At 58.3% G+C, this 17,315-nt stretch overlaps 2 protein-coding genes across 8 annotated transcripts; one reads left to right on the top strand and one right to left on the bottom strand.

Moving 5' to 3' along the window:
• Nucleotides 1–134: 134 nt before the first annotated feature.
• ABHD14B (abhydrolase domain containing 14B) lies at nucleotides 135–4,330 on the bottom strand. Its single transcript, XM_028124481.2, has 4 exons — nucleotides 4,243–4,330; nucleotides 3,087–3,322; nucleotides 1,626–1,867; nucleotides 135–1,240 (listed from the first exon to the last, which is right to left on the bottom strand). Exons 2-4 carry the CDS (start codon nucleotides 3,295–3,297, stop codon nucleotides 1,061–1,063), a joined length of 633 nt encoding a protein of 210 aa, XP_027980282.1. The 5' UTR covers nucleotides 3,298–3,322; nucleotides 4,243–4,330; the 3' UTR covers nucleotides 135–1,060.
• On the top strand, nucleotides 3,973–16,673 carry LOC114225067 (aminoacylase-1). 7 transcript variants are annotated; one of them, XM_028124476.2, is made up of 18 exons: nucleotides 3,973–4,092; nucleotides 7,668–7,879; nucleotides 8,057–8,172; nucleotides 9,300–9,535; nucleotides 12,271–12,382; nucleotides 13,074–13,138; nucleotides 13,210–13,314; nucleotides 13,654–13,748; nucleotides 14,039–14,115; nucleotides 14,209–14,298; nucleotides 14,396–14,452; nucleotides 14,785–14,858; nucleotides 14,944–14,993; nucleotides 15,108–15,252; nucleotides 15,354–15,422; nucleotides 16,073–16,152; nucleotides 16,289–16,349; nucleotides 16,435–16,673. In XM_028124476.2, the coding sequence occupies exons 2-18, from the start codon at nucleotides 7,686–7,688 to the stop codon at nucleotides 16,597–16,599; spliced, it is 1,791 nt and encodes a 596-aa protein (XP_027980277.1). In that variant the 5' UTR covers nucleotides 3,973–4,092; nucleotides 7,668–7,685; the 3' UTR covers nucleotides 16,600–16,673. The 7 variants fall into 7 exon arrangements, 6 of the variants coding, with proteins under 6 accessions (XP_027980277.1, XP_027980276.1, XP_027980278.1 ...); XM_028124475.2 differs by lacking the exon at nucleotides 3,973–4,092 and adding an exon at nucleotides 5,313–5,438; XR_003612501.1 differs by lacking the exons at nucleotides 3,973–4,092; nucleotides 16,435–16,673 and adding an exon at nucleotides 5,313–5,438 and having other exon boundaries at nucleotides 15,735–16,152; nucleotides 16,289–16,305.
• The last annotated feature ends 642 nt before the right edge of the window (nucleotides 16,674–17,315 follow it).

Genomic DNA, 17,315 nt, shown 5'->3' with positions numbered 1-17,315 from the left:
CCCCTCCATCTGGCCGGGTGGACAAAGGGCAGGGGGACCATCTGGTCCCGCCAGGGTGGGGGAAGGGCCCACAGTGCCGGTCCCCAGGGGCGGGGGGAGGAGCGGCGCTCCAGAGACAGTGAGAGCCTGCGGGGTCTAATTGCATCACTTTATTTCACCGACCTCCACTCTCCAGTCTCTGTCTCCCCAACCCCCAAACCTCAGAGCAGGAAACAAGCTTGGCTGAGCAGATCCCGGCCTAATAACCTGGGGAGGTGTGGAGCACGCAGAAAGAGGGGGAAAAGCAGGGAGATCAGAGGTTCCAAAGTGTGGCCCTCACCTTTTGGGCAGCAGCTCTGGTCTGGGGCCAGCTGCAACTTGTGGTGAATGGAGTTCAGGGCTGGCCACTCCTAAACCTGGCAGAGGGCCTCCTGCAAGGGCTGGCCCCTAGGGTCCCCACCTTCCTGGACAGTGGGGTTCTGCATGGTTGGGAGGGTGCATGTGCCCATGTGAATGCTTGTGTGAGAGCACAAGAATGCATGTGTGTGAATGCATGCAATGCAAAGCTGTAGGTAACAGTGTGCATGTCAGTCCAGAGTTGCCTGTACCTGTGTGGTTGCTCCCAAGTGAAGGGTCACATCTGGGAACATGGATGGCTCTAAATGTGTAAGCATGTATGTGGGCATGGATGTATCTGTGGTCTAAGAAGCAGGAGTAGGAGGTTTGAGTGCCCTGGAGGGCAGCTGAAGGAAAAGGAGGGAGGCAGGCTGGGGAGGCTGCACAGGGCAGAGTAAGGGGTGTGAGCGAACAGGAAAGCCTATAGGAGAAGCTCATCTAATGGATTACCCTCCACCAGATTACGTCTCTTGCTTCCTGAGGTTTTTCCTCTTGGTTTCACCTCCTTAGTCTGTCACTGCAAGAGAAAGAGGAAGAGGAAAAGACAGACCCTAGAGACAAGAACCCAGATAGACAGAAACACACCTGTTGCATGTACATGATGAGCAGGAACCCATGGAGGAAGAAAGGAGACAGAGAGAGCCCAAGGCAGGCCAGCAGCCAGCCCCATCAGCAGGGCTGGGTCTCATGCTAGCCCCTGCAGGAAATCCAGCAGCCCTGTGTGCCACTCCTCAGGTTTGTCGAGGTAGCAGGGGTGCCCTGCCCCCTCCATGACCAACACCCGGTGGTTGGGCAGCTGCTTCAGGTGCTCAAAGCTGGTCAGACCCATGGGGTCCTGGTCTCCATATACTATAAGAGTTGAGGTCTAGAGAAACGAAAGGGAAACAGTAAACAGGGATCTGCCACACCAGCCCCAACCTCCTAGAGGTCAGGTCTAGTGCTACCACCACTTCAGTCTCTCCCTGGGGCCACCCCAAATGAGGGGGAGAGACAAGCTGGCCCAGTGGGTGATCCAAGAGGCCCCAGTCCTGAGGGACAGAGGCATGGATTTTTGTCTGCCCCAGCACATGGTTTAGCGCAGGCCAAGGCACGGTAATCTGCTGCTAAGTAAACCAACAGGGCAGCGTTTGGTAGTTTAGCTCCCCCCAGAAGCCACCCCTTGGTTACTCTGCCCTGAGTTGAGGAAAGGCCCCAGGATGGACACTTTCTTGCTCATGGCAGGGGCATCTCAGCCTCCCACACAGGGATACCTTCACACTGGCATAGTCCGCAGCACTGATCTTGTCAGTGCAGATGGGGGCCACTGGCACATAGCCCCGGAGCTGGGAGCCAGGGGCCGTGAGGAAGGGCAGGGAGTACATGCCACTCAACGATGGGCTGATCACAGCTGGAGAGCCCAGGTCCAACGCATCCACCACAGCTGCCAGGAAGCTGCTGGGGACCAGCTCCCCGATAGGGGCAGGGGCTACTGCTTCCTTGGAGCGCCCCAGGCCTGCAGGGATTCAGGTGTGAGAAAGACAAGGGCATTGAGTGGGAAAATGGAAGAGACAGTCCCTTCCTCCAGGAAGCCCTCCTAGGTCAATCTCTCTGTGCCAGGTTCCAGCAGCACACAGCGTGCCCAAGTTTATTCCTACAGCAGCCTAGATTTGTCATATCTTTGGCAAGCATGAGGCATTTCCCTCTATGTCTGTGCCCATCTCTCCCAGCCCTAGAGTGTCCTGGAAAGGATCAGGCTCCGAAGTCCAACACAGCTGGGGCCAAGTCTCAATTTTCCACTTAACTATCTATGTGGCCTTAGGAAAGTCTCCTCACCCCTCTCTTGGCTGCTCATTTTCCCCATCTGTTAAAGGAGACAAAAAAGTATCTGCCATTTCAGATTGTGGTGAATTAACTGCTTAAGAGGCACCTGTTCCAGGGCTGGCAAGGTGGACAGTGGCTGAGGAGCTGGCTCTGCACATGTACCTCCCCTCCAATTAGTCAGGCCCCACCTTCCCCAAAAAGATCAAGACCTTCACCTGGAAGATCAGTCCAACCCACTGTCCGAACCAATCCCATCTGGGCCCGGAGGCCCACACTTGGGCACTGAAACCATGTCAGCCATGGCCTGTGAGGGGTAGCAGGTCAGTTATAGGGTCATACTTGGCTCCATGGGTTGGGGACTACCAGTCTGGGCTGGGGCTGCCCCTCCCCTACTTCAGAACCCAGTTCAGGGCTTTGTAGGCTTTGTACCTGGGATCATGACTGCAGGCTCAGCCACCCACCAGGCCCTGCCCCGCCCCCACATGTGTCAGGAGACTGTCTCACTCCTTAGGGCTTCCAACACAGCCTATGGTCATGGCTCTGTCAAAAGATTTTAATTCCACTTGTCTGAGCACCAATTCTTAGGTGTTGGGTACTGGCCACATATGCACATTATCTCAGTCCATTCTCACTGGAGCTAACCCCCCAAATCTGCATCTCCCTTCACAGATGAGGAAACAGAGGCTCAGAGGCACTGAGACACCGCCCTGGGCAACCTGGTTAGAAGCAGCTGGACAGTGTCCAGACCACATCCAGATCGAGACCAGAGAAACTGGAAGGCCCTTGCCGAGGGTACTGCACCCTGTCAAGCTTGGAGGCGCCTAGCCTGGCTAGGTCCTCCCAGTGCCCCAGCGCCCTGTCCCCCAGTGAGGCCCCCACAACCCCAGTCCAGAAGCCTGCCCCGGAAGTACCTGGCAGGTCCATGGCCACAGCCCGGTAGCCAGCCTGAGCCAGCCTGTGCAGCGTGCCCAGGTTCTGCCAGGTCTCGGAGGAGAAGCGGATGCCATGCAACAGCAGAACTGAGAAGCAGGCAGCCTGCCCACCGCCTGGCCGAGCCTCTCGGAAGAAGAGGCTCTGGCGCTGCACCTGGATGGTGCCCTCATGAAGCTCCACTTCTGCCATCCCTGCTGCTGTACTGGTGCAGCACCTGTGGTTCAAGGCCAGACTGATAAGGAGCCACAGAACCCCCTGCCCAGATGGGACAGAGAGGCTGCCACAGAGAGGGCAGGGGTCCCTCCGGGAGCAGCAAGGAGGCCTCCAGGAGGCTACCGGAACTCTCCACGTGCTTTCAGATGAGGAAGGCAGAGGTGTTACTTATGCCTCTGCCACTCAACTGTATGGCACTGGGCCTCAGTTTCCTCTTCTGAAATAAGGGGCAATAAAACCTACCTCAAGAATTAATGAGTTAAAAAAAAAAGAATTGACAAGTGAGGGTGCCTGCCCTTAGAACTCAATACATGCAGCTCCCATTATGATTATCGTCCTCACTGTTAATTCTTCTTTTCTACAAACGGGGATAATACAATAGTACTCAGCTCCTAGGTGGTGGATGGGATTAAGTGAGCTCACGCATGTACCACGCTGGACACCGCTCCTAGCACATAGTGAGCACAGTAAGTGCTCCGTCGACAGTACGTAGCTCTTTTGCTTATCGACCTTTCTCTTCAAGGCACTGTTACAGTTTGTAGGTTGGCCCCGCAGGCCGGAGGGGGTCGGGATTGTAGTTAAAAAACCCATTTCCCGGAGGCGGAAGCCGGAACGCAGAGCTGGGAAAGGCTTTGGAGTTCCGGCCCTCAAGGAATGCGGAGTACCCAGCGCGCTGCCCGCTGGGGCCCAACGCTCTGACGCACGGTCATCGGCGCCGCGGAGGCTCGCTCGGTCCCCTCCGCCGACCTCGGTTCTGGCTCGCTGGGCCCGGTAAGGCGCACGCGGAAAGTGGCGGGGGGGGGGGCAGACCCGAGAAGGGGACCTGGGGAGCCGAGATGGGGAGGGGAGGAACTTGGGCTGGGTGGGGGTGGGATCTCACTGGACAGAAGACGAGAGGGTCGGGGGGTGCAGGGCCGGTACCTGGGGAGCTGCGTAGGCTCGCGCAGATAAGAGGCAGGCGAGTGCTGGCGGCGTCTGGGGTCCGGGGCAGGGAAGCGGGGAAGTGGCCCGGCCGAGGGCGGAGACCAGGCCGTGCTACGGAACGCCCTCTTGTGGCCGCAAGCCGTCGCAGGGCCAGTCGCTGCCGCTAGATCTTTCTTGTCACAGCGGCCTCGGTTTCCCCAAGCCCCTCGGCCCCATGTGCTCCAAGCACCCGACTGCGTGCGGCCGCAGCAGGCCGCCCCAGATGCACATGATGCGGCTTGCGGAGAAGGGTTCGTGGGGTCTCATTGCGGAGAAGGGTTCGTGGGGTCTCATTCCTGCTGCTCCCTCCTCCTCCCCACCCTGCCCAGGCCCAGGGTTGTGCACAGGCACGCAGTGAAGCCAGACAGCTTTGAGTGCGAGGTTCTGCCAAAGTCCAGCCAGGTGACCTCGACCGTTTTCACAGCGTCTCCGAGCCTATTTCCTGGCCTGTAGAATGGGTGTGATGTTGCCTATTTGGCAGGGTGTCTGTAACAGAGGGAGTCCTGCGTGCCCTGCGCTGCCTTCCTGTACCCAGCCTAGCTGCCACTCCTGGCCTTGCCCACACATCGCCGACCAGGATAGGTGCCAAAAAGAGCAGTGAAGGAGGCACAGGCCACCCTGGGCTGTGACTGAGTGTGTGCGCCTGTGTATTTGTAGGGGTTGGGGAAGCGGTTGGACTGAGACCTGGAGTTGCCAAGTGACAATAATATCTGACATTAAACAGCGACGCCTCCTCTCCAGACACTGTGCTAAGCCTTGACCCATCTTTTGTGGTCCTCAAGACACTCCTTATCCTTAACCCTCTGTACAGACGAGGGACTGACCCACCGTAGAGATGGTCTGGTGGGGAGAAGCCGGTGGCTCTCCCCTGGCCTTCGGGCTGAGAACAATCCGGAAAATCTGGTTAGTGGGCCGGGCCTACGTGCTTTCCGGGCGCCGCCTGGAGCACCCCCTGCGTGGGTTTAGGAGGCGCGGGGCCTGCGACTGCGGACTGCGCAAGCGCGCCTCCTTGGCTGCGCGCCCCGCCGCCTAGTCCCCGCAGCAGCCTGCAGAGCGGCGGAGGCAGCGCAATGGTCGCGGCGCTGTTTGGCTGCTGGTTCCGTGTGGGCGGGGCCCGCCCTGGGGTGTCCGGCCCGGTCATGCCGGTCGGCCCGGTGAGTGTCCCCGGGGAGTGAAGACTGCAGGGTGCGCGGGGGCGGGCCATCCTGGCTCCGCCCCTTGCCCGCGGAGCCCTGGGCAGAGTCCCGTGGGAATGGCTAGGCGCCAGTGTGCTTGTGTTGGTGTGTTGTGTGTGCGCTCAGGCGTTTGCGTGCGTTCTGCGGGGTCTGGATGTGTGTCGATGTGCTGTCTGTTTCTACGCGCCTACGTTGGGGGGGGGTGTCGGTCTGTCTGTACGCTTGTCTGTATGCTATGTGTATTTCTGTGTACATGTGATTTTGAGGGTGTGTATCTACCTGTGCGTGTGTATTTCTGAGGCTATTATGTGTGTCTTTTTGCCTGTACATGTGTGTTTTAGGATTGGGTATATGACTGTGTGCTGGAAATTTGAGGGTCAGCATGATTTTGAAAGCGTGTATGTGTCTGTCCGTCTGCCTTCCTGATGGCTGACTGCCTGATTTTGAGGGTATGTATTTCAAGGGATCCGTTGCTCACAGTTCAAGCAGGGCTGCCTGTACCCGCCGTGCCAGGAATAGCTTGTGCAGAAGAAAAGTATGTGGGGACAAGACTCGATGTTTGTGTGCACGTGTGTACACCTGTGTGTCATTGTCCACACGTATGCCAAGGACCTAAGTTGGGTACAGCTTCCCTGACCGCACGCCTTCTCTGGTATCTGTAGCGAATGCTGGGTTGCTGGCTAGCTGCCCACCACCGTGGTCTAGTGCGCCAGCTGCCCAGGTTGCCAAGGCAACGGCCAAAGTCCCACCTCTCCCTTGCAGCAGGCTCCCCATAAGGAGAAGTCCGCAGGGATTCTCCCACTGTTGGGAGCCTAGGCTCATGCCCAGTGGGAGGTTGCTGTTCGTGGTCAGAAGGAAGAGAAGAGCGGCCTCTTCCTCCATTCAGCTCCTGGCTCTCCATCAGCACCAGAGGGGCTGCCACTGCCCACCCACCCCAGGACTGGGAACCTGGGGGTGGGGGCTCGGGAAACATTCCCAAAGCTCCCAGGAAAGGAGGGTGGTGCCCAGTATGGGTTTCCAGCTGGGCCAGCACCCCAGTTGGCACTCCATAAAGATGTGTTTACTGGAATCTGGGAATAAGGCAGGTGTACTCATTCTAGGCCCAAGAAATCACAGGAGAGCCCTGGGTCAAGTCCACTGTATTCCTGAAATACCACAGGAAACTTGAGAGGGCTGATGCAAAGTGATCCTTTTCCCCATTTTACTGACAAGCTGAAGACACACAGCCAGGAAGTGGCAAAGCAGAGTCTCAAAGCCAGGGCTAACTGGGTCCTGGGTCCTGATGTCTGTTGTCTGGACAGGCAAAGGACCCAGACTACAGGAGTCCATGAAGCAGGTCATGAAGCTGAGGGGGTGGGGCGAGCATTCATCTCTCCAACCTCCATTTCTAGGTGTACCATGCCCCTCCCTGGCCCCATTCATTCCCCTCAGCCTTTCTCCATCCCAGATACTCTCCACGAACCCTCCTCCCACTTAATATCAGCTGAGATAGAGCATTGAATATTTCCATCAATTGGAAAACACATTCTGATTTGAGCACTCTTACATGCAATGTGATTAAAAAAGAAGAACCATTTCCAAACATGCTGTCAGTGGGATGAGGCTTTACACATAATCTTTCACTTTTGATGATTCTCACTACTCTGTCCACCAGCAAGGCTCCAGTTCGTCCCTCACCTCCCAGCCCCATGGTTTCTTCCTTGGCAAGCTCAGCGTAGCCTGGTGGTTAGCAGCCCAGCTCTGGGTTCAAATCCCAGTTCCTTTACTTGCTATTCTGCATTTTGGGCAAAAGAATTTACCTCTCTGAGCCTGTTTCCTCATCTGTAAGAGAACTCTAATCATATCTGCTCCCAATTGTTCCTGTGTGGATTCGTGAGCCCTCGTATGTGAAGGGCCAGACACAGGATCTGGCTCTCATAAGCACCTGATGAACGGAAGCGGTTTTAGCTGGCACAATGATGATGGTGGTCATTGAGCATGCTGTGTTTCCAGGGACATCTCAGATGCTCCTTCTCAGGCTGCAGGGTATCTGAGCCCCTGCCCCAGCATGTGTGGAGCAGTTGGATGTGAACCCTGCTCAGAGCAGGAGAAAGAGCAAGGGCTGAGTTGTTCCTCTGCTGGGGGCTTCTGGGGGGGGGGTTGGGGATGGGGTCCAGGGGACCTGGTGGGGACACAGCCCCAGGCTCTTCTTCCTCTCCTCTCCTCCAGACTGTGGTGCAGACCTCCATGAGCCGGTCCCAGGTAGCCCTGCTGGGCCTGGGCCTGCTGCTCATGCTGCTACTGTACGTGGGGCTGCCAGGCCCCCCTGAGCAGACCTCCTGGCTCTGGGGAGGCCCCAATGTCACAGTCCTGGCTGGTCTCACCCCTGGCAACTCCCCCATCTTTTACCGCGAGGTGCTGCCACTCCACCGGGCACACAGGTGGGTGCTGACCTCAGGGTGCAGTGGAAGGCCTAGGTCCAAGGAGAGTCCCTGTGTGGGACCCCAGCTCAACTCAGGGTGCTCAGGGCCTGGGAGGGCAGTGGGAGAAGCCTGGAAAGAAAGAATGGCGGGCCACTTCCAGACCCCAAGGACACACACTCCCCTGTGTGCCCACAGGGTGGAGGTGGTGCTACTCCACGGAAAGGCCTTTAACTCCCACACGTGGGAGCAGCTGGGCACACTGCAGCTGCTGGCGCAGAGGGGCTACCGGGCCGTAGCCCTTGACCTCCCAGGTGAGAGCCCCCACTCCAGGGTCTAGGGAGGCAACATTCAGCAGGTACAAGGGGCAGCTTCCCAGGGGAGGACGTGGAGGGGAGAAAAGCTTTAAGGTATGGCTGGGTTGGGGGGGCGGATTTGGACCTCAATGTCTGGACAAGCCATGGTAGGTCGCAACACAAGATGGCAATACTAAAAGGTCTGTGTCTTTATTTTCTGCCTTGAAAACTGGAATGTGGACTGTTGCATGTCACATAGCAAATAGAAACGTGACTCACTCCACAAGTGCTTGCACAGAGAGATCTCACTGGTCATTTTATGACAAACTAGGTAGCTTTTCGGTTTTGTAGCTATGCGAATGATTTATGCTATCATTCTTGTCTTTAAAACTCAAGCAAGAATGACGCCCTCAGAGACCCGTGCCGCATTTCTCTCCCAGCAGTTTGGGGGTGCCCAACCCCCTCGGGGCATTTCCATATATAGAAAGACAGACAATACGCAGGATTGTGCGGTGAGGTTAGAAACATGACTGGTGTCCCGTCTGCTTAGCAGATCTCTCTGCAGCTTGGTTTTTCTCCCCCTACACCACCTCTCATAGAGCGGGCCAGTCAATATGAATCTCCCTCTCTCTGCACTGTGTGCCATCAGAAGGATGGACAGGTTTGATCTGCCCGTTCCTCCACTGATGGATATGTAAGTTGAGTTTTCAGCATCTGTGGAAATGCTTGAGGTATGAAGCTGAAGCAACTTTGGACATGTTTCTTTGAGCATGGAGGCAATAATTTCTGTAGGGTAGCTACCAAGGATAATTGATGGGTCAAAGGATGCACATTTTTTAAGTGTTGACAAATATTGCCTTACCCTCCAAAAATCCTACATGGATTTATACTCCCATCAGTCATGGATGAAAGTGCCCATTTCCCCACATCTTCCCCAACACTGCATATTGTCAATCTTTTTAGTTTTGCCACTCTAATGAATGAAAGATGCTTTTCTAGCAGACCTATCCCATTACAAAAAAGAGCTTCTGGGAAGTTTGGGGGTAGCGCTGCCATGTGCCTCTGCTATTTCCCCCACTGTGGTGGGCAGGATGTCCTGGGTTCCTTTCCAGCCTCCCTCAGCTGGTGCCTCCTGCTGTTCCCAGGTTTTGGGAACTCGGCACCTTCCAAGGAGGCAAGCACAGAGGCAGGGCGGGCGGAACTGCTGGAGCGAGTGCTGCGAGACCTGGAGGTGCACAATGCCGTATTGGTGAGCCCCTCTCTGAGTGGCCGCTACGCCCTGCCCTTCTTGATCCGAGGCCACCACCACCTGCGTGGATTTGTGCCCATTGCACCCGCCTCCACCCAGAACTACACCCAGGAACAATTCTGGGCCGTGAAGGTACTGGAAGGATGGTTTCCAAAGGTCCAGCTTCCTATCCCTGGCTTGAGTCATGGGGGGAAAGGACTCAGGTCTCACTTGGAGGACGCATGGCCTCATCTGGATAGAAAGAGATGGGGTGTTTGGGAAAGATGTCCTAAGGAGGTAGCTAGAGGGTCAGTCCCCGTCAGACCCCAGAGTCACAGCCCCTTGCCTTGCTCTGCAGACCCCGACTCTCATCCTGTATGGGGAGCTGGACCGTATCCTGGCTCGGGAGTCGCTGCGGCAGCTCCGCCACCTGCCCAACCACTCTGTGGTGAAGCTGCGTGATGCAGGCCACGCCTGCTACCTCCACAAGCCGCAAGACTTCCACCTTGTCCTCCTTGCCTTCCTTGACCACCTGCCTTGAGTTCACCCACTGACCAGGCCCCAGGCCTGGCCTGAGCTTGGAGAGTCTGGACCAGTGCCCTACCAGGGAGGCAGCCCCTGGGATTGGAGGGTGGAGGCCAGAGGGCCAGGCCCAGTCGGGACCTCTCATTTCATCTCACAGGCACAATAAAAAAACACATTTTTTTGTCATGCCCGGGGAGTGGCAGGTCCTGTTTCCTGGCGTTGCAGCAGGTGGGGTAGGAGTGAGAGGCAAGTCCGGGGCTGCTTTGGGGCTGGGAGCTGGAGGGAGGCTTCAGCAGCCTGGGATGGTCTACTTCCTAGCTGGCTGCCCTCACCACTCTGTGACTCAGTTTCCTCACCTGTAAAATGTGCATGATGGTAATACCTGGCTCAAAATGTGGTTTTAGAATTGACTCAGTCTGGGTAAATGGAGCACTTGGCCTCACAGGACTTGAGGGGGGTCAGGGCGAGCGGGTGTTACTACTGCTGTGTGACCACTGGAGTTGGTGGGAAGTCCAGGGTCTGGCAGTTGAGCCAGTGAGTCAGGAATGCAGGACCTATGGCCGAAGGGAGCAGGATGTGTAGGGACGGAAGTGGGGAATGTGATTTAGCAATTAACATAGCATTGGTGGTGAACTGCCAAGCCTGCTTGCCCCTGGTATGTATGGGTCAGCAAGCAGACCAGACTTAAACCCCAGGAGGGTGGGACGAACCCCCCCGCCTTACCCTCCCCTCCCAGCCTGCCTCCTCTGGGCACAGAGGTTGAAGTTTTCAGCTCTGCTTCTCCCCACGCCGACTCAGCCCCTGTAGCAGGGGGCAGAACTGGCTGAGAGTACAAAGGGCAACCAGGCACACAAGTGGGCAGCTACAACCGTGTGCAGCCTGGGGGTGGCCAGTGGGACACCTGTGCCTCTTTATCCCCCCTCCTCCGGTGGCCGCGGGAGAGCCAGGGAGCCTGGCACAGGGTCAGCCAAGAGTATGCCACATGTGTGCTTTTGTGCCATCCCCCCCCCCGACACGGTCATACAGCCTCATGGTGACCTTCACCGTGACATCCTCTGTCATGCAGACGCTGCCACACCTGGCCACCATCTCACACTTGTCACACGCGCGGTCATACACGCTGAGACACACTGTTGGATTAGCTCCCACAGCGGCACATTTGCACGATCTCACACGAAGTCGCCATGTGCCCCTCTGCCCGTTTATCCTCTGCTCCTGGCATATGTCCAGGCGTCCGCTCTGACACCGCTCTGTGCCCCGCCAGCGACAGTATCCTGTGGGTACAGGGACCAGCCAGCCTCCTAGAACTTGCAGTCTGAGGGGACAGATATTGACCAATAACCTCTCCACACGGGGGTCTGAGGCGGTCAGGGAGGACCTCCCTGAGGAGCTGAGACACGGAAAGGGGAGAAGTCAGAGACGCGCGGGAGGGGGTGGGGGAGCAGGCAGGGGCCAGCTCTGGCAGGACTTTGCAGCGCTGTACCCCAAGAGTGAAGGGCGCCCGAGGGGGCAGACGCAGCCTCTCGTGTCAAGGGTCTGCTCTCCTCTCTTCCCGCCCAATCTGGAGGTTGCAGGAGGTAGAGCCGTCCGGGGGGCGGGACCACCCGGAGCTCGCAGCCCAGGCCTGCGGGGCGGGGCCTACGGAGCGGGACCCGGGCTGCGGGGGCGGGGCCCGCCGCCGGGGCGGAGCAGGCGGCGGCGGTGGCTGCGCGGGAGAGGGATCCCATAACCCGAGAGGAGGCTGGAACCTGGGGCGGGCGGAGACGACCTCGCCGTCGCCGCCCCAGAGACGATGGGTGGCCCTAACTCGCAGTCTTCGGCCCCGCCCCGCGATCCGGTCCGGCCACGTGGTGGGCGGACCGGGGGCGGTTCTGAGCCCTCGACCTCGCAGGACCCCTGAGCCCTGGCCATAGTCCGGGGCGGGCGCTGAGAGGCAAGCGCGGGCCCAAGACCAGCGGAGAGCGAGGTGGGACCCCGGAGAGGGTAAAGGGATCTGGGGTTACATGGCATAAAATCCGGGCAGTTGGGAGAATTTTTTTGAGGAGGGTAGGGAGAGTCAGTGTCAGGGTTCAGACCGGGCTCCCCTACTCTCTAGCTGTCGCTGAACCTCTCAGCCTCAGCTTTCTCCTCTGGAAAGTAGGCATACAGAGGCACGAACTTCCTGGGGCTTTTTGGCCGATTCAATACGGAAATGTGTTGAAAGCGGCCAGCACAGCTCCTAAAACAGAATGGGGGCTCCGAAACGGGGTGTCTTCTCCCTGTGGGACGTACGGGGAACCGCCCTGGGGAAGGGCCGTGGGTAGGTGGAGACCACTGGGCCTCAGCGGCTGGGAGGGGTAGGTAGCCACTCGCTTTGCCCCTAGATCACCACGCGCAGCGCCATGGCCAGCGAGGGTCGCGAGGGCGAGCACCCGTCCGTGACACTCTTCCGCCAGTACCTGCGCATCCGCACCGTCCAGCCCAAGCCCGACTACGGTGAGAACGCGGCCGTTCCAGGGCCTGCGGTGGGGTCCCGGGGCGGGGACTGCTCTACACCAGACTCCAACCACTGCCACCTAGCTGAGCCCCACTCTGCTGCCCCAACTGGCACCTCCACGCCTCTAGCCATTCCCCAGGCCAGCCGACTGCTCAGCAGCCCCTCCAGGCTGTGTTGCACCCAGAGTTACTTCTGGTGGCTGGTTAAGGAACAACTTCACCTCACTGCCCGGGGTTTGAGGAGGGGGAGGGGAGACCAGACAGCCTCAAGGAAGAAGCTCCAGAAGCCTACTGGGGCAGGACAGAGACCACAGCCCTTAGGGACTCAGCCTTGGTGGCTGGGAATGGTGGACATGGGTGCAAACCCCTGCCCTGATTTACCAGGGGGGAGACATCAGGTGAATCTCATGCTGCTGCACCAGTTTTCCCATCCCTAAGGAAGAGAGCCATCACTCCTGTTTCTAACTATGGACTTCCCACTGACCTTCCACAAAGGGTCACTGACTGGCCAAAGATACATTCTTCCTTGGAGACAGAAATGCAGGGGTCCTCGAGCAATGTGGAATTGCACCGAGGAGGCAGCAGCCCCTTTCAGGGTTGGCTTCCCTCTCTGGATGTACCCCCAGCTCTGCCTGGGCCAGTGGGACAGGTGGGTAGGCAGAAGCAGCCCCAAGACTCTCCGTGTCCCCAGGCGCTGCCGTGGCCTTCCTTGAAGAGAGAGCCCGCCAGCTGGGCCTAGGCTGTCAGAAAGTGGAGGTGAGCCTGGGGCCTGGCATGGGGAGGGGAGGTGGCCCCGGGGCACCTCCTCACCTCCTGGTCCTCTCCAGGTGGCACCTGGCCATGTGGTGACCATTCTGACGTGGCCAGGCACCAACCCCAGACTCTCCTCCATCTTACTCAACTCCCACACTGATGTGGTGCCTGTCTTCAAGGTGTGTGGGGCGCAGGGATCGGTGCAGGCCTTGGGGTACACAAAGATGATGCAGACCCCCCCATGGGACCCCAGGGAGCCTCGGGGGCTTGTCCTGAAACTGACTCCCAATCTCTTAGGACACTACTCCGTTTAAGCAGCCTTTGCCCGGTGGTCCATTCTGTGCCCAGGGTGGGGGTGGAGGTGGGAGCAGAGATGAGGGATTGCAGTCAGCTGCCCTCTTCAGCCCTCTTCACCACCCCACTTGTCACCCCCACCCTAGGGTAGGCTTCTAGAGCAGGGCAGAGTAGATTAATGACTAAATTTGGGGCTTGGGTCCCTCTTCTCATCTCTGCCCCAGGAACACTGGAGTCATGACCCCTTTGAGGCCTTCAAGGATGCTGAGGGCTACATCTATGCCAGGGGTGCCCAGGACATGAAGTGTGTCAGCATCCAGTGAGTGTCCTCCATTTCCTGTCCCCCACAATGTCCCTACTGGCCCATTGAATTAACCCAGGGCCTGGGGTGGGTGTGATTGGAGAACCTCAAGGCCAAGGAACATCCTGACCCCCTTATCTCGGACAGCAATTAGCACCATTACATGGTAGAGTGAAGGACAGAGGCTTCCCAGAGTCCCCTGCCAGGCTGTGGCAGAACAGGCCGCAGGGGCCCAGGGCTCCAGCCTGCCCGCCCAAGCATCTGGTGGCTCCCCGAGCCCTGGCTTACACCCTGTCATTGCCCCTCAGGTACCTGGAGGCTGTGAGGAGGCTGAAGGCTGAGGGCCACCATTTCCCCAGAACCATCCACATGACCTTTGTGCCAGGTAGGAGTGGCTTGGGGAGGGACACTTTCAGGGAGCAGGAGGATATGGTGGCAGGGGCAGCTCCTTCATCTCATGTCCCTGCTGCTTTTACAGATGAGGAGGTTGGAGGTCACCAAGGCATGGAGCTGTTTGTGCAGCGGCCCGAGTTCCAGGCCCTGAGGGCTGGCTTCGCCCTGGATGAAGGTGAGCAGGGTGGCAGGCCCCTGAGCGGCCAGTAGGGGATATGGAGGCTGCTAGTGGCTGGGCCACTCTACCCTCTGAATCCCTTTTCCCTCCCCAGGCCTGGCCAACCCCACTGATGCCTTCACTGTCTTTTACAGTGAGCGGAGCCCCTGGTGTGAGTATGGGCTTGGAGGGAGGGTGTCACTGTGTGGTGGGGTGCTAAGCCAGAAGGGGCAGCCTACGAAGAGTCATGCAGCAGGTCGGGGCCCGAGTAGGCCTTGAACCCAGAGCCTCTGCCTCCCAGCCCCTTCCTACCTGGGCTTCTCCTTCCTGAGCTTCTGAGGGTAGCCCCCCATGGGCAGAAACCAGCTCTCCACCGTGCGTTCTAAGGGAGACCACCCTGCTGGAGGAGCTTGGGATGAGGCAAAGACCAGGGCCCACCCCCAGGCTGATCACTTTTCCAGCCCCTCCCATGCTGAAGATGCCCCCTTCTCCCTCTTCTCCCAGGGGTGCGGGTCTCGAGCACCGGGAAGCCAGGCCACAGCTCATGCTTCATCGAGGACACAGCAGCGGAGAAGCTGGTGCGTGGCACACGGGGAGGGAGTTTGGGAATTCCTGAGGCTCTAGCCTGGGGCCACTCTCACATCCGACCTCGCACTCTCCTAGCACAAGGTCGTGAGCTCAATCCTGGCTTTCCGGGAGAAGGAGCGGCAGAGGTGAGGCAGCCTGGGAAAGAGGATGGGGGTCTGGGCGGCCAGCCCTGCAAGAGAGAAGGGAGGCTCTTTATCTGTTGCTCCCCCTGCTGCCCCTGCCCCGTCCCCCCACCGCAGACTGCAGTCAAACCCCCACCTGAAGGCAGGGGCTGTGACCTCCGTGAACCTGACCAAGTTAGAGGGCGGCGTGGCTTATAACGTGGTACCTGCTACTATGAGCGCCAGCTTTGACTTCCGTGTGGCACCGGATGTGGACCTGAAGGTGCCAGCTCCACCTGGGTTTGGGGCAGGGAGCCGGCTTCTCAGTCCTAGGCTGGAGGCTCAGGGAGAGCCTGAGAGGTCAGCTCATCTCCCTTCTCACAGGCTTTCGAGGAGCAGCTGCAGGGCTGGTGCCGGGCAGCTGGTGAGGGGGTCACCTTTGAGTTTGCTCAGGTATCAGCCGGGACCTACGGTCGGGAGCTGTGGGAGCAGGGGAGACTGGGCTTGCTGGGTGTGTGCCACCGTGGCAGTGGGTGCTCAGTGTACCTGCATACGTCTGGACATTTCTTTAGCTACGAGGGACACATTTTGTTCACCAACAGGCATTCATTGTGGAGGCCACTGTTGGGTGCTGGGGATACCGTAGGAGTAAAGTGAGACACAGTTCATGGCCTCATAGTCCTTACGGCATGAAGAGACAAATAGACCTGAATTAAACATTAATATAATATTACTTTTATATAAGTATGAACACACTTGGTTCAGGAAAAGGTGGGACCCTGTACTCTGAGAACCTGTAACAAGTAGTTGGCCAGTCTGAGAGGTCTGGGAGAGCCATTTTGAGGAAGAGGCCTATGATGCGAAAGCTGGACAGGAAGTAAGTAGATGAAGGGCAGGGCGAAGTCCCAGACCTGTGGCCTGTAAGGGACTGAAAGAGGGCCTGTGGCTGGACTGGCCAGCTGGCTCTCTGGGTAGGTGGGTGGAAGCCGGGGTGGCGGGTGGGGGGAATGGGTGTGTGCCTGTGCCAGGCACTGACAGGCCTGTGAAGGATAGGGCAAGCTGTCCAGGCCGTCGTGCTCCTGCTACCCCTCCCCTCCTTCCAGAAGTGGACGGAGTCCCGAATGACATCTATTGATGACTCAGACCCCTGGTGGGCAGCATTTAGCGGGGTCTGCAAGGACATGTGAGCACCCTGGCCTGCCTTCTCTTCCCCTTTCCTCTCTCCTCCTGCCTCCCTTCCATCTTCCTTCACCCTTTCCATGCTCCCCTTGCGCTCTCCCCTCCCTGCCTCCTCATTCACCAGGCTTTTGCCTCCGCAGGAACCTCACGCTGGAGCCAGAGATCTTCCCTGCTGCCACGGATAGCCGCTACCTCCGTGTGGTGAGCTGCTTGCAGTGGGTGGGCAGGGGGTGGGCGGTCCTGGTTGCTGGCTTTCCTCCTGATGGCTTCTCCTTGTCCCCTGCAGGTGGGGGTCCCCGCGCTGGGCTTCTCACCCATGAACCGCACACCTGTGCTGCTGCACGACCACGATGAGCGGCTGCATGAGGCCGTGTTCCTCCGTGGGATTGACATATACACGCGGCTGCTGCCTGCCCTGGCCAGTGTGCCTGCCCTGCCCAGTGACGGCTGAGTCCCAGGAGCGTCCACCGGACCAGTGTCAAGGACCCCTCCCCCCCCCCGCCCAACAATAAAGTCTGCGTGTGGACAGAGGCCAGTTCTGAAGTACTAAGAGCAAGGACGTTCATGGAGCAGGGATTCTGTCATTTCTCTGGGGACATGCAATTCCCACCCCCGTTTCACAGATGAGAAAACTGAGCCTGGCTCTGGGTGCCTCCCACTACCCCATGCTGCTGTGTCTCTCGACACAGCACACTCATCCAGTACCACCCAGCCATGTCTGTGCCCAGCGCCAAGGGACCATAGTTCCTCTTCTCAGTGGCCACTAAGCCTTTATCTGACTTATAAGGTCGGGGACACCACTCTGAGGAGGAAACCAAAGCAAAGATCTCAGGGAAACACTTCCGGCTTTCTGGGAACACACTCAAGATCCTGAGACAGGACTACAGCTAGAGGCCAGCTGGGACATGCCAGATGTGGGGCAGGTAGGAGAGCTTGCAAGCCATGGCTGCTAGCATGTTCATCTTAGGGTCCCTACACCCTGGGCAGGGATCAGTGTGTGCTGAGTGAGGCTTCAGTCTGTCAGCCCTGCTAGGTAGGGGGCTCCAGGCAGGACCGAGAGTCACTATGGCCTGATTGCTGAGCTTGCTCCTCTAGCTCATCTGATCTAGTCCTGTTTGGACCTCCACAGGCATGGGGTGAGAGACAGGGAGGGCTGGGTTTTGAAGT

The sequence above is a fragment of the Eumetopias jubatus genome, unplaced genomic scaffold (assembly GCF_037043125.1).
Source record: "Eumetopias jubatus isolate StellerSeaLion01/CBP00866 unplaced genomic scaffold, mEumJub1_p1.0 scaffold_1, whole genome shotgun sequence".
Taxonomy (NCBI): Eukaryota; Metazoa; Chordata; class Mammalia; order Carnivora; family Otariidae; genus Eumetopias; species Eumetopias jubatus.
This window is presented reverse-complemented; position numbering and strand designations above follow the sequence as displayed.

Coding starts and splice junctions, on each gene's coding strand:
- ABHD14B (XM_028124481.2), bottom strand. CDS start 3,297: ATGGCAGAAGTGGAGCTTCATGAGGGCACCATCCAGGTGCAGCGCCAG. Junction 1,868..3,086: donor TGTGGCCATGGACCTGCCAG/GTACTTCCGGGG, acceptor GAATCCCTGCAG/GCCTGGGGCGCTCCAAGGAA. Junction 1,241..1,625: donor CGGACTATGCCAGTGTGAAG/GTATCCCTGTGT, acceptor TCGTTTCTCTAG/ACCTCAACTCTTATAGTATA.
- LOC114225067 (XM_028124475.2), top strand. CDS start 5,355: ATGGTCGCGGCGCTGTTTGGCTGCTGGTTCCGTGTGGGCGGGGCCCGC. Junction 13,139..13,209: donor TAGGCTGTCAGAAAGTGGAG/GTGAGCCTGGGG, acceptor GGTCCTCTCCAG/GTGGCACCTGGCCATGTGGT. Junction 16,350..16,434: donor ATAGCCGCTACCTCCGTGTG/GTGAGCTGCTTG, acceptor TGTCCCCTGCAG/GTGGGGGTCCCCGCGCTGGG.